The 13,992-nt window shown below is 32.8% G+C and overlaps 1 protein-coding gene across 1 annotated transcript in view; it reads right to left on the bottom strand.

Moving 5' to 3' along the window:
- The window catches only part of LOC112454410 (histone deacetylase 4), a 49,806-nt gene that overhangs the window by 6,650 nt on the left and 29,164 nt on the right, over positions 1-13,992 (bottom strand). The window contains exons 5-10 of the mRNA XM_025015789.1: positions 8,083-8,208; positions 7,554-7,636; positions 3,412-3,518; positions 1,002-1,142; positions 171-268; positions 1-77 (exon numbers count right to left, since the gene is read on the bottom strand). The exon at positions 1-77 is cut by the window's left edge and continues 8 nt beyond it. Coding sequence (XP_024871557.1) covers positions 1-77; positions 171-268; positions 1,002-1,142; positions 3,412-3,518; positions 7,554-7,636; positions 8,083-8,208 — 632 coding nt within the window. The remainder of the gene's footprint in view (positions 78-170; positions 269-1,001; positions 1,143-3,411; positions 3,519-7,553; positions 7,637-8,082; positions 8,209-13,992) is intronic.

The raw sequence follows: 13,992 nt of genomic DNA on the forward strand, positions 1-13,992 counted from the left end.
AAGAGCGAAAGATCCGAAAGGCTGCCCTGCTGACTACTGCTAGTGAGACGTCCTCCATACGCCGGATTTTCACCTTCCTGCAATAAATCAGAGCGAGATATCTCGCGGTAAATCGCGGCGTACAACATCGAAAGATCGTGGTAAATATAAGCGGTATTGTCGAAGCTTACTTCCTGTATCGCTGTGTTGCTCCCAGCAGTGGGACTGGCTTGAGAATTGTTCACGGTCGGAGGAGAGTTAGGCCCGGACTCAGGATTGCTGCCAGGGTCTGAAAAACGTACAATTAGCACGTCGGGATCCCCGAGAGAAGGAGAGAAGGAGGAACAGTGTCGTCGTTGCGTAATATAAAAGAACATACGCGAAACAAACGGATGATGATCGCCCGGATATCGCATGCGAAGTCGCGCATTTGCAACGCGCGGAACAAGTAGGACAAACGTACGACTCGAAAATGGTACTCCGAAAATAAACTGACTTCTCCACACCCGCCGCGCCGCGCCGCGCTGGTGTGTAATGCATGTATGTAAATTTTGATGTATGAAAATTGATGATCTACGAGGAACCGGCCCAAACGACAGAACCCGTTTAAAAGCGTGACTCTTTTCGACGCTTCTCGATCCATCGCGTTTTATTTGGGGAGTCTCATCAGCGGCAACTCATTCGAATACTCCCGGAGCAGTTTCAGCGCTAATTTACATTATGTTAATCGGACAGTAGTCTTGCTCATGCCGTTATAGGAGAGTAAGTAACAAACGTTAAAAACTCAACAGTCTATTAATCGAACACTCGGGGTGCAGTGAGAGAAAGAAAGAAAAAAATAGAGAGAAAGAGAGAGATATAGATGTGTATATGTAATAATGTTGGCAAATGCATCGCGCAGAGGAAAATAAGAGAGAACTCTCGTTCTACGATACTCTAGAGAGTAGTTCTCTCGAAGAGAGCTCACGCGCGCACACGCGCGCGTATGTGTGTGTGTGTGAAAGAGAGAGAGAGGAACGTACTTGCTAATAACGACTTCCGCTTGAGGTGCGACGCCAGGCGGTCCTTCCGGCGTGCCATCAGGGGTGAGTTTCTCAACGCTGATGCCATGTTCCTCTCCACGCGCTGTTTTAGTCGCACCTTCAGCAAGTTCGGCTCCGAGGCTGGCCAATTTTTTCAGCCGGTTGTTAGTTGGTCATTGTCATACCGTAAAAAAGGGGCGCGAGGGGCGGGGGCGACGGAAGGCGGGGAAGGGAGAAGAAAGGGAACGGACGGAAGGCAAGAACGCGATGCGAGACGACCCCGCCGTTTCGCATTTCGCGTTCGCGTTCGCTCGCTCATATTATCGCGGAGGAAGAGATCGCGAATGGGGGAGAGGCCTGCAAAGACCTCCTCGTGACACTCGCATGGACGAGGGGCAAATAATTAATAACACGCGCGATTTACAGAAGTGTTCAAATGTCACGCGGTTAAATATAAAAGACTTTGAGGAATAATAAAAAATGTTGAGAGTTGCAAAAGTACGTCACGTTTGCAAAAGTATCGTTTATTAATTCGGCATATTAAACAGAAGTTTAAATCATATATAGCCTGTGATATATTGAGTTACTAGATATTTCTGCGGTCATTTCTGAGATGTGTATATTTTTCCCTCCTCCTTTTTTGTAATTTATAGAATAATATTTTCAATACTTTTTGTTTTTTGATCATCTTATCTGAACAAAGCTCTCGTGAGATAATGAGGACGAAAGTCTTTATGTACGACGAAATTGCTCAAAGGTTCAACTTGTATTAAAGAATAAGAAAAGCGAACTAATTTTAGAATCGCTACACAATTAAAATAAAATAAAAAAATAAAAAAATAAAAAAATAAAGAAATTTTTCACTTAATTTCTAAAATCGTTATTATTCTTCCAAATACTGAAAAACTTACATATGATTACAAATTATGTAAAATTTTATTGTAATTATGTAAAATTTTATTTATGTATGTATATTACATATGTGTAAATGCTAATAAAGTGCCGACCAAAAGTCTGAGACCACATATAAAATTTAAAGATATTCCAGTGAAATGCTATTTAAAAGTCCGATTCATGCCTTATTCAATATTTTTTCTTAATTTAAAAGTAAATAAGAGTTATATTTAGCACAGTTGTGTATAATGTAGGATTTTGTTTAATTTTAAGAAAATAGATTATAATCATAAAACCTTTTTTCCAAAACTGAGCTGTGGACTATTTTAGAAAAGGGATAAAAGAGTATCGGAAAAAATAAATAAACTTGTATCTAAATTAAAAAAGTGTCTAATGCTCTTTTCATCTTGTAAAAAATATTTAAACATTTTATACTATTTTTTACTTTATTATAAAATAATGAATAAAATAATAAAAAATACGTTAAATTATAGATTTGATTTTATTTCATATAGTAAACATTTTCAATGAATAACCTCAAACTTTTAAGAAGTGTATAAGACATGAGGAAAATTAATCATTATATACTATCACTATATTTCTCATACAAAAAGCTTCCCATCGAAGAATATTGAAATGTTGACTAATATGGATTTTTTGCAATTTTTTAAATTTTATTTCTATTTTTCCGCATCGTTCGCCGCATTGAAAAGTTCAAACAGTTCTCCGGAGATTTATTGAGGATATGTATAAGTTCCCAGCGTTTTTTTTACAAAAGTATTTTTTCAGTAATCGTTAAAATTTACAGGTTGTCTTAGAACTGGTGGTACCAGCGAGAAATGGGTAATTCTACATGAAAAATAAATCGAAAATGTAGAATAAAACTTTTTTTACGAGACTAAACAATAAACAGAAACTTTTGAAAAGATAAGGCTAGCCGTACCGCTTCCTTGCCACGTGGCAAATGTTTTCTGTACTTATACGAGTTTGCAGACATATGTTAGCACCTTTTTCGCATAAATAAATGTATATCAGTTAGAGATAACGCGCACATTAATTATCGATTCGCTGGCCAACTGGTCGATATACATTAAAAAGAGCCAATAAACGGACAAATTTGCTTTAATTCTTTTTCATTTTTATTAAGACCAAATATACGTGAAGTGTCACATGAAGAAAAGACAGATATTCGCAGAAACTAATTGGAGATTCATCTATAATTAATTCGGAGATGAATGCGACGTGCCGACTTGCTATATGTGCGTGTCGGCGTTTTCCGTGGATAATTCGAGCGAGCGAATCTTGTGTCGAGGAAAATCATTGTCTTTCTTTATATTCTCGGATAAAATCATGATCAAAGAAAGCAAACATCGCGTCGACGCGTAAGCTGTTTTTTTTTGGGACTCAACTCGTTTCTCGAACATCGAAACACCATGCTTTAGTAGACATTCTATTGGCACACAAACTACCTGTACGAAATATGCATAAGTTAATTGACACATCTCGGGACAATTACCTGTCTTCCTGAGCGGGAAATCATCGCCGAACTTCTGAAGCATCTGCGGCATTTGATATGGATGCGCCGCATTTGTTGTGCTCGATGATTCCGACTGCGGTTGTAGCCTGGATAAAAAAAAAATTCGAAACGCCATTCATAACAAATCATTAATATTTAGATAAATAATGGTCAATAAGAGAGCAAAGTACGTTGAAAAGAGGCGTCTTATCTAATCCGAAATGCGTAAAACTTTATGCACATAAAACAGTTTATTATTAAGATATTGCAAGTAAAAAAAAATGAGATAAGTTAAGGTAGACTTAAATATATTGGACTAATCATTTTTTGACAAGTAAAATTATAGTGATACTTTTTTTACATCTAATTATTGCCTGCTTTTTAACGCACAATTTTTTAGTTTAAAATAATATAACGTTGTAAACGTTATTTTTATATAAGTACATAATAATGCATAAATTTTATACAATATATTTCTAAGTGAGCTATTAAAAAAGAATGTTAAAATTCTGAATTTATTTACTGAACTAAATATTGTCTAATTTATATATGACTCATGATGCCATTTTTGCAAGTCGGAGATGATATACGTTTCCTACGACTTCTCGAGAACTTGAGTGAAAAAAATATATATTTCGAGTATCGCACATACATGTTTGAGATGAAGTTATCATTGGCAGAGACAAGAAAATAACGTTGAGGGCACATCGGCCGTTGCTAAATGGATAACTGGGCCAGGTTGTGCTATTACCGTTACTTCGTCGGCGGCGGAGAAGACTATAACGACGACGATCGCGACGACCCATTAAAACCGAAATGAAACGTGCAAATTTTGATTTAAGCGTTCTAAACTGATCGAGAGCATCGAGAACAGTGAAACTTTTTTTAGCTTCAGTTATTCTAAAAGTGGAACGATAATCTTTGGCTAAGTATAGTCGGTTTCAAGATAGAAGAGGGTATAAATATTTGCAGCTATTACAATTTCAGAAAAAAAAACGCAATAAAAAAAGCATATTAATATATATGTATTTATAACAAAAATTAAAAAAATGAAGTTAAAAAGTCTCTATCAACATATATGAAAACTAGTCTGATAATATATGTATTAAATGGAAAAAAATCAAACATTTTTTTCGTTAGTTGATCGGCGCGCAGCAAAACGTTGCAATATATATATATATATATATATGTGTGTGTGTGTGTGTGTGTGTGTTATTAATAATACATAAATACGAAAAAATTAATATTGAGCTGCTTAAGATCTAAGCTTAGACCGAAAATGGCTTGCATCTTATTCGATCTTCAAAATTATTGAAATATATTTGATACAAATTTTAAAGTCATAATTTACATTATTCCTTTATAATAAGAAAAAATGAAATATTTGTAATGCATTCACTCTGAAGTAAAAGGCTAAATTTAATTACAAATTCTCATAAAAAGTTTCATTTACGTTAAATTTAAAGGGATAATTATATTTGTGCTATGTTTTTTAAAAAATTAAAAAGAATAAAAAAACTCATGTGACATCTCTGATTGTGATTGTGTTACATAAGCGACAATTAATGTAACAAATTATAACAATAATTTAATTAAAATCTTCTATTTTATATTAGAAAAATTATGCATATTTTAATCAATCCAAACTAAAAAATATCACGCTTAATATGAATATTTTAATATTGTATTTTTACAATCATCTAAGAGCCATAAAAGTTATGGAAACTTTAAGTTTATGTTTCATATCTTGAAAAGATCTTGTTCATTATTAACTTGTATTACGAAAACTAGGTCAAATAATAAACGTTACGTTTTATACGATTACAAAATAAATCAAAAAATTATTAAATATCAAAACTGAATTTTATTTTAACTTTAATATATATTTTTCATGTATATTTTAATATATATTTTCTATATTTACTTAAATTACAAAAATTTAAATTTTATTTTATTTGAAATAATTCGTGTTATTTAGTTATATATGTTTTATCGTAAATTATTTAACAAATTAGAAATTTGGAACAAATGCCATTTGTATAAATAAATACAAGGTTCCGAACAAAATGCCATTTAAATAAAGTAAAACACATGTTTATTAGAAAAATAACATTTTCTTAGAATAATCTAGTATCAACTAGTATCAACTAGTTAACCTTAATATTTATTTGTCTATAATAATAAAAAAATAAAACAAAATTTTCGTTTATTACAAGAAAAATTATTATAAAGAAATATTGATTTATAACAATAAACAATTTTATGCAACACGTGCATGGAAAGTGCCCCATTACGCACGCTACGCGTGCGTGATAGACCACTTTCCAAGCACTTGCAACATAAAATAGAGAGTGTAAGTCCTGTGTAAAGATGAAAATTCCCGGGTGCGGTTACCGCACTCGCCTTCGGCTCGTGCGTAAACTCCGCACCCGGGAATTTTCATCTTTACACAGTTTACACACGACTTACACTCCCTATTACCTCACTTGTTACACAAATAACTATTTCTTAATCCTTTATTATTAAAAATCAATATTTACAAAATAAAATAATGCGTAATAGATAATATTATAACAAAAAACAAAGTAATATTATTTTTACAACAAAATATGAATTACCAAAATTGAATATTATATTTTTAAGATTCTTGTTCACTCACTGCGGCTATCTTGGATTGATAATTTCTCTCCAAAGAGAAAAAATATAGCATGAAATACATGAAAATTCTTGCAACATATATTAAAATAAAAATATTTTTCAATAAAATAGCATTTGCAATCGTTATAGAACAGACTTGTAAAATATATGAAAATTCCCTTTTTGTTTAGGAAATCGATAACCCATATATGTCGAATTGAATTATGCCTAATCAAGAACGAAAACAAGCTGTTCAACTGCCAAATTGAAATAACTATTTAATTTCGCATATTAAGTTATAATAAAATGAGAGTTCTCTATATTTTAACGCTACGCCAATTATTTTAAATATAAAAATACTACACTAAAAGAAAAATGACGCGTATGTTGCAAGAATAGTTCAGTTTTTTAAATATCATTTTTCGTGCTTTATAGTAGTTCACAGTTTTGCCAAGTTTAAATGTTACGTGTACTGTCAACGCGGACTTGGCAATCGAGCCAGCAGGAGCCTGGAAACTATTTTAAACATTCAATTTTTCTTAGTAAACATTCATTTACATTCGAAAAAATATATATAAATAAAGAGATTATTGTGTAAAGTATATAATAAGTATTTTATCGACTTAATTATTTTTTTTAATTACTATAAATATTGTTTGGAAAGGAGTAACTATATAAAATATTTTATTGCTAAAAGTAAATATGAACAATTATTTTGTAATTAAGAAGTAGTCTTACCGAGATAAGTAATTATTTTTAAATAAAAATAAATTAAATAATCTCAAATAAAGAATAAGATTTTAATATTTTCTAACACATTTTCCTGTTTGAAGTAAATATCCTCTTAAAACAAAACAAAATTATTTGAAGGAAAAAAAAAAAAAAAAATTTATCTTTCAAATATTCTTTTCGTATTAAATTGGCAATTATTGGTTTCAAATTTATATTATCTTGTATGATATAAATTACACGTAGGTACTATTGCATAAATATATACTTGTTTGAATAAAATATTATGTTGCGTACAGTAAAATATATTTTTAAATCAAGTAAAAATTTGCTAAGGAGTGTTAGAGTATTTAATTTATTTTGATAAAATCAATATTATTTGATGCAAGTTATCTTTCTTTATGAGTATATTTTTTTAAGATATACTTTATTCGTATCCAATGTAATAAAAAATGGACCACTAGAACCACAATACATCTATATGCTTTTCTCAAATGTAAAAAAAGTACACTTGAAAAGAAATTTAAATTTTAACGAAATATAATCGATTCTCAACGTCAGATATCAGCGCTGTTTGTTGAGATATCTGTAAAATAAAATTAAATTCATGTGCGAATATAAGCTTTACTCAGAAAAAGTGCCTTATTTCGAATTGCTCGTGATCAAAGAGTGTCTGTTTTTATTTCACTCAAGTTTACGAGACCTATTTCTTCAAAACATCTTACAGTTCGATTATCTTATTCTATCCACCTCTCGTGCATAATTGTGCATCTTACCAGCTCCTATATCCCGGTGCGCCGGGTAGACATCCGTTCGCCGCGGCAGCTGCCTCTCTTTGCTTCTTGTTCACCAGGAAACTCTGTAATAGTAAGCGCCTCGTAAACAAAAAATATAAAATTCACGTATAATTCAGAGTGCGCGTCGCTTACATGCTAATTCGGAAAATCGATACATCGATTCTGATTGAAAACTGGGAGGCTCATAAACGACTAAACATTGCTCCCTCAGCTAAACGAAAGTTCCTTTCAGACAATTTGAGACTTATATTTTACGTAAATATGAGAAATAAAAGCTCATAAAATTGTTCATTCTTAACGCGCGAGATCAATTTGTCCCTGCATTTCTCTTTACTTTTATCGAGTATCACTTATAAACCGTAACTAGTATTTTCTGATTAATAATACTGAAAATATGCAAAATTCAAGAAGTAAGGATTAATCCTTGTGTAAACTTACAATCGTCATTGCTCGTAGCTGAAAAATGCTAGAAATATTTATTTAACATTTAACAGCAAAGTTCACTTACATGAAGGCGTTCCTTGACTTCCGTGGACGCATTCGCGCTGTGATCGTGCTTGTCCTTCTTTCTCAGAGCCTCGAGCCTTTCTTTCTCTCGCCTCTGTTCCTCCATCTGCTTCTGCTGCTCCCAGAGCTGCGGGCAAAGGTAAGTTCTCAGAAACTCATCTTTTCTTTTACGACGTATCTCCTATGTGCGCTTTCATCCTGAGATCATTATAGGATTCCGCGAATAGGGATAAAAGTGGGGCGTTCGTCGCGATAGGTGGCGTAATTATATTTCGATCGAAATCAGAATCCGAGGATACGCATTTGCGAGCCGGGAAATATTGCAAGGGCAGTATTTATGTTAGATCCAATCCCCCGCCCCCTCCGAAGCTATATGCTTTAATTGATTTAATCCGGTAACTGCGCGCATAACTCACGCAGCTCGAACAATCATCGTCTGTAAATGACGCAAACCGTGTCCCCCGAGTTATTATCGGCGGCTTTAGCTCGATTACGAGACGCCACGCACAGCTGCTGCATCAATGGCCATGGGATTCAACGGTAATTTTCCATACGTTATCTCGTCTGCTTTTCTCGCATGGAATGTACCACGCGTTTTCAAAGTTGAGACTCAGATCCCTGTCACAAAACCTGTCATGACAATATATATTCCGTACTGCACCAGCAGTTCCTCCTTAACAGATCAACATGCTAAACAAGATTTCGTATTTGATGCAACCTTGTTTTCAGAATTAATAAGACAAAATAAAATCAAATATGTGTTTTTAATCCAAAACTTATAAAAGATATGCCATTCATGGGATATTACAAGGGACAAGAATGTAATAAAGGATCATTTCAAAATGTATCAATCAAGAGGCACGGTATAGTGTCTCGCGCCAAGTACACGCGCAGCGCGAGACTCTTACGCGAACGCACGAGTTGCAAGTACCCGAGATTTTGAGATCTCAATAACGAGTGATGGATATTACAAGGGAAAATACGAGCGCGAAGAAAAACGAATTATCTTAGGGCTGGTTGTTCCAGTCTGTTGGTAAAGTACCTAATAGTTAAATCATATGTATGTCTTTGTTTATTTTTTACATTGGACAAAGATACATGTGATTTAACTATCAGGTAGCTTACCAATAGGTTGGAACAACCGGCCCTTAATCAGACAATAGCGCAGATAAAGTGCGGAAAAACAGAAGTGACTACAATACGCGAATCGAATTAGTTATAATCGCACATATAGAAGTAAGGGTAGCCAAGCGAAGCATTAAGCTCTATATTATTCGCGCGCTGTGCATACACCAATATTAGAAATTCGATAAATTGATCGGGTAAAACTTTCTTATCAATGCTCTTGTACATCTTTAAATTGGAAAAAAAAAAACATGGATAGAATCTCTAAAAAATCAATATAAAAATACGTAGAGTGTACAATACAGCCTGCACAAGTAATAGAAGAATACAATATTTCTGATTATTGCGCTTAAAAAACCTGATAAATTTAATACTATTACATAAAAAAAATATATAATATATATTATAATGTTTAATGTCTAATTAATATCTTATTTATTTTCGTTTACAATCTAGAGTATGTAATAACAATTCAAAAGACTTCAGAACTATATAAATTGAATTACATTTTTGCAATAATTATCAGTAGCCAAAGAATGGCAAGTAAATAATAAAGTGCAAAAAATAAATACAAATAAATAGTAATTTCGAGTTTTATAGTAACTAATAATCTTTCGTATTTTGTAATAGGATTTAGAAGATTATATTCATAAAATCTGAGCACTTTAATCAAGATTTAAACGGTAAAAATTACAATGACTTTGAATTGAATGACTCAAATATCATATCAACGAAATAGATCAAGTCATATAAAAATTATAAGTAATATATCTTCACATTATAAAACTAAAATTTGTAATTTATTTTGTTTTATGTTCAAATATTTCATTATTTTACTTTATTATTTTATTTTTATAAATTGTATTAACTAAATTACATAAAAGGTAATTTTAATAAACAAATAAAAGTTGATAAAACGCCTGATTCTAATTTGCCTTTCTGCCTTTATTTGAAAATTATAATATAAAACAAATATAATTTATTAAATTTGTTTTTCAATATATTAAAATTATTCAGCAAAAACTCTATTTTTATATATCTTTACATTATAAACAAAATGCAGGATATAAAATACACCCCGCGCAAGTAAAAAAGAAGCACGTGAGTAACGTAAAGTTAATCTAATCGCGCGTCGCATAATCTTTCCCGTGCGATAAACACTCTCCCTTTCTCTCTCTCTCTCTCTCTCTCTCTCTCTCACTCTCTCTCCTTCTCTTTCGCCCTCTCCTCCTCCCTCATCCTCCCACTCTCTTTTCTCTTTTATCTCCTCTTCCCCTCTCCTCCTTTCTCACTCTCTCTTCCATTCTTTTCTCTTCGTCCCCCTCTTCTCGCCCTCCTATCTTGTATACGTTAGAGTATGCATACCAGGATCGTCGGCATCGTATGAAATAACAGTCGCGAGAATAAAATATTTATTAATAGCTCTCGCCAAATAACATGTTGGCTTGCATCGGCCGCGTCGATAAAATCGCGTCTCACCTCTGTGAGAAGTTCTTTTCCTTCGTCATCTCCTCTAATTCGAATCTCGCGATATTCCCACCGCGGAAAACGAAGAGTCGCGTTCCCGGAGTTCATCGACATCGCCACGCGACCGTGGCTCTATTAATCTCCGGTCTGGCATCGCTCTCGTTCACGACGTCTCGTTATTCGCCAATTAATATCCGCTACGCACGTGGAACGTTCGCGTCTCTAACGAGGGCAGCCGCGCTCTCTTCTCCGCGCGGGATCGCTTTCTCGCCCTCGCGTTCTCGTATCATCGATTTGAGCGGTATACTGTTATTAGATCTGGACACACGTGAGTATAAACGAACAGCAAAATCATTTTGTCCCTAATCTCATCTTTTATTATGTAGGAATATTTTTATTGCAAATTATACGCGTAATTTACATTAAACATATATATTTACGTAATAAAAAAAATATATCTATATTATTCAATATTAAATAAATACGTAAAAGGTGTTCGACACAAGAATAATGACCTATTACGAATAACTTAATAGAGAAAAATCGATCCTAATGTCAAGAGAAAATTACTAATCTTACAATTTTAGTTCTTCGAAAAACAACTTTACTATTTTAAACTTTATAACACATTTTTGAATAATAAATGTCAAATAATATATTTGTTTTATTATTCAATTAACATAATTTATTATATTATTCAATAAAACCTCTTTAACTTTTGAGATAAATTTCCTACTTGACTTGTGAATACGTATCAATTATAAAAATAAAACGTAAATTTTTCTCTGAGTTATTTCATAATTTTATCTGCATAAATTGTAGAGTTGTATTATAAACCATTGTTTATATATATATATATATATATATATATATATATATATAAATTATTATGAAGGAAATTTATCCTTGATTACATAATTATTTACATATAAATGAGAGCGATCAGATTGAATGTAATAACATACACATAACAAATAGATTTCTTTTTCACTGTAGCATCTGTCGTATAAATAATGTAATTGATACTGCTGTGTTTAATATTACGCATTTTCTGTCGACCTCGTCGTTAACAATTGTGCAGTCGCGAATCACGCTTCGCCCGCTTACGGTCACCAATAAAATCCGGAAGAATGCCGCATGTTAATCACGAGATCCGGTAGCGGCAGCGTGCCGAAAGAAAACGTCGTGATCATGACGGTTAATAAAGTACAGTCCACTCTCTAAATCTGAATCAATAAATAGTCACTGATTCAGCAGTTTCACTGATTCAGATTTAGAGAGCAGACCAATAAAGCAAATCGGAATGAGGCGCCCCGTTGTGTGCGATACGTCATACAATCGTACAGCGCAATCCACCTGCGAGACCGGGAACACCTGCGCACACCTGTTAACATCTCTTGCGCTTGAAACACCGCGAGGCGGAAGTGACGTCGGCACGCGCCACAGGTGCACCGTTGTATGTTTACGTATGTCGGCTGCCGAAAATAGTGTAGACATTACGAGAGATTGACCAAAGTGCGAATGAATCAACACTTCCTCGCGACGGGACCCACTTCAGGTCCGGAGTGTTCAAAGGAAAAACAAAACTTACGATGAGAGTAAAACCGAGCGCAGTACAAGAAAGTATTTCGTCCGTAAATTCGTCCAGAAAAAGAAGTTTCGATTTTACTCAGATGTTGAGACGGAAATTTGGTGCACTGCATTTATTTCATTCAAATTCATTTCTCTTGATTAAATTTAAAACATCTAATTTTAAATTTAATCGATTTTATTTGATTGATTCTAAAAATAGTATAATATCGTGTTATCTACACTGAGAAAAAAAATATTTTAATCCAAAAACATATTTATTAGGTAGCTCCTAATAGCACATTTACTTACTTTTTACACATATTTATTTAGAATTAGACAAATTCTAATTCTAAATAAATATGTGTAAAAAGTAAGTAAATATGCTATTAGAAGTCACCTAATAAATATTTTTTTGGATTAAACAATTTTTTTTTTCAGTGTAAAAAAATATAGAGATAATTTCAGATATAAAAATAAGTAGAAGAAATAAGCTTCCTAAGCTTTAAAGATTGTATGTAAAATAATTAATCTTTATACTATTTACGTAATTATAGATTTGACTGTGTGTGTGTGTGGAAGAGATCTAACTAAAATTAATGACTTCAAAATTATCGCATATCTTTCAAAGTTGTAATCTTTGGGTGCTAGATTTTCGATACTAACGCGTGATTGGGATGCAATTCTCAATTTCAATGTGTACTCATGTGATAAAAGCTTACAACAATTAAATATTATTAATTCTATAATAAATTCTGTGAATTTTAATTAAAAATATAAACGTTTAAATAAAACTTCAAAAGAGATTTCGTAGCAACTTATACAGAGAATATTTATACATTTTACATGAAAATGAGAATGACATCAAACGATAAAAAGCAGACATTCTCTGACTAAAAATAATAAAAGTCTAACAAAGGAAAAATGTTCTTTTAAAGATGTGTGACATAAATGTTTGATGAAATAATTAAAAATGGAATATATGATAGAATCACTAACACAGATCTATAATAGGCTCGCTCAATTAATGTACTATTCCAAATCTCACATTTTTTAATGTAAGTGATCAGAAATCAATTTTGATTTACTCGGATTCTAATTGGGTCAAGTCTTATTCATACGCGTAACAGCAATGTATTTGCGTACGTGAGAAACTGAGATTAATTCGAAGTCGCGTTATTCGAAAACAAGCTGCACGTGTGTCTATTTTAATTTACCATACCTCGTTTCGTCCATGAATAGTAATTTCCTATGACAAATATACACGATGTTACATGTGCAAGATTATACGATGCGACGAATCCATGCATAATTACGATAAACGAGCGTCACAACGCATATATACGTGCTATACGATGCGGAAAGATTATCGATTTATAGTAGAACGCTTATTACAACAAAAAATCCAATACAAACCAACATTTTGAGAGGTAAATAAGATATTTCAACATTGTTGAGAGAACCGCAATTAGTTTACAAAAAGACTCTTCCATTTATGAATTTATTCTTGCGCCAGCATTTTCGCGAATAAAAAAAAATTGACTCCAAATTCAATAAAAACTTAATTGAAAAGATTCCTATAATTTTGTTCATCGCACGCGCGGTCTGCTTTTCTTCGTCTGTATAAAAATTGTCGTCCCCGTTCGTACGCAAAATGACAGACAATTATTCTCAAAAGCTGTCAACTCTCGGCCGTTGTGTCCGGTGTCAAAATGCATTCGTGTCACACGTGGAAATTAAAGCGTGCTAT

Source organism: Temnothorax curvispinosus, unplaced genomic scaffold (genome assembly GCF_003070985.1).
Source record: "Temnothorax curvispinosus isolate PA1 unplaced genomic scaffold, ASM307098v1 QBEX01005044.1, whole genome shotgun sequence".
NCBI classification, from domain to species: domain Eukaryota; kingdom Metazoa; phylum Arthropoda; class Insecta; order Hymenoptera; family Formicidae; genus Temnothorax; species Temnothorax curvispinosus.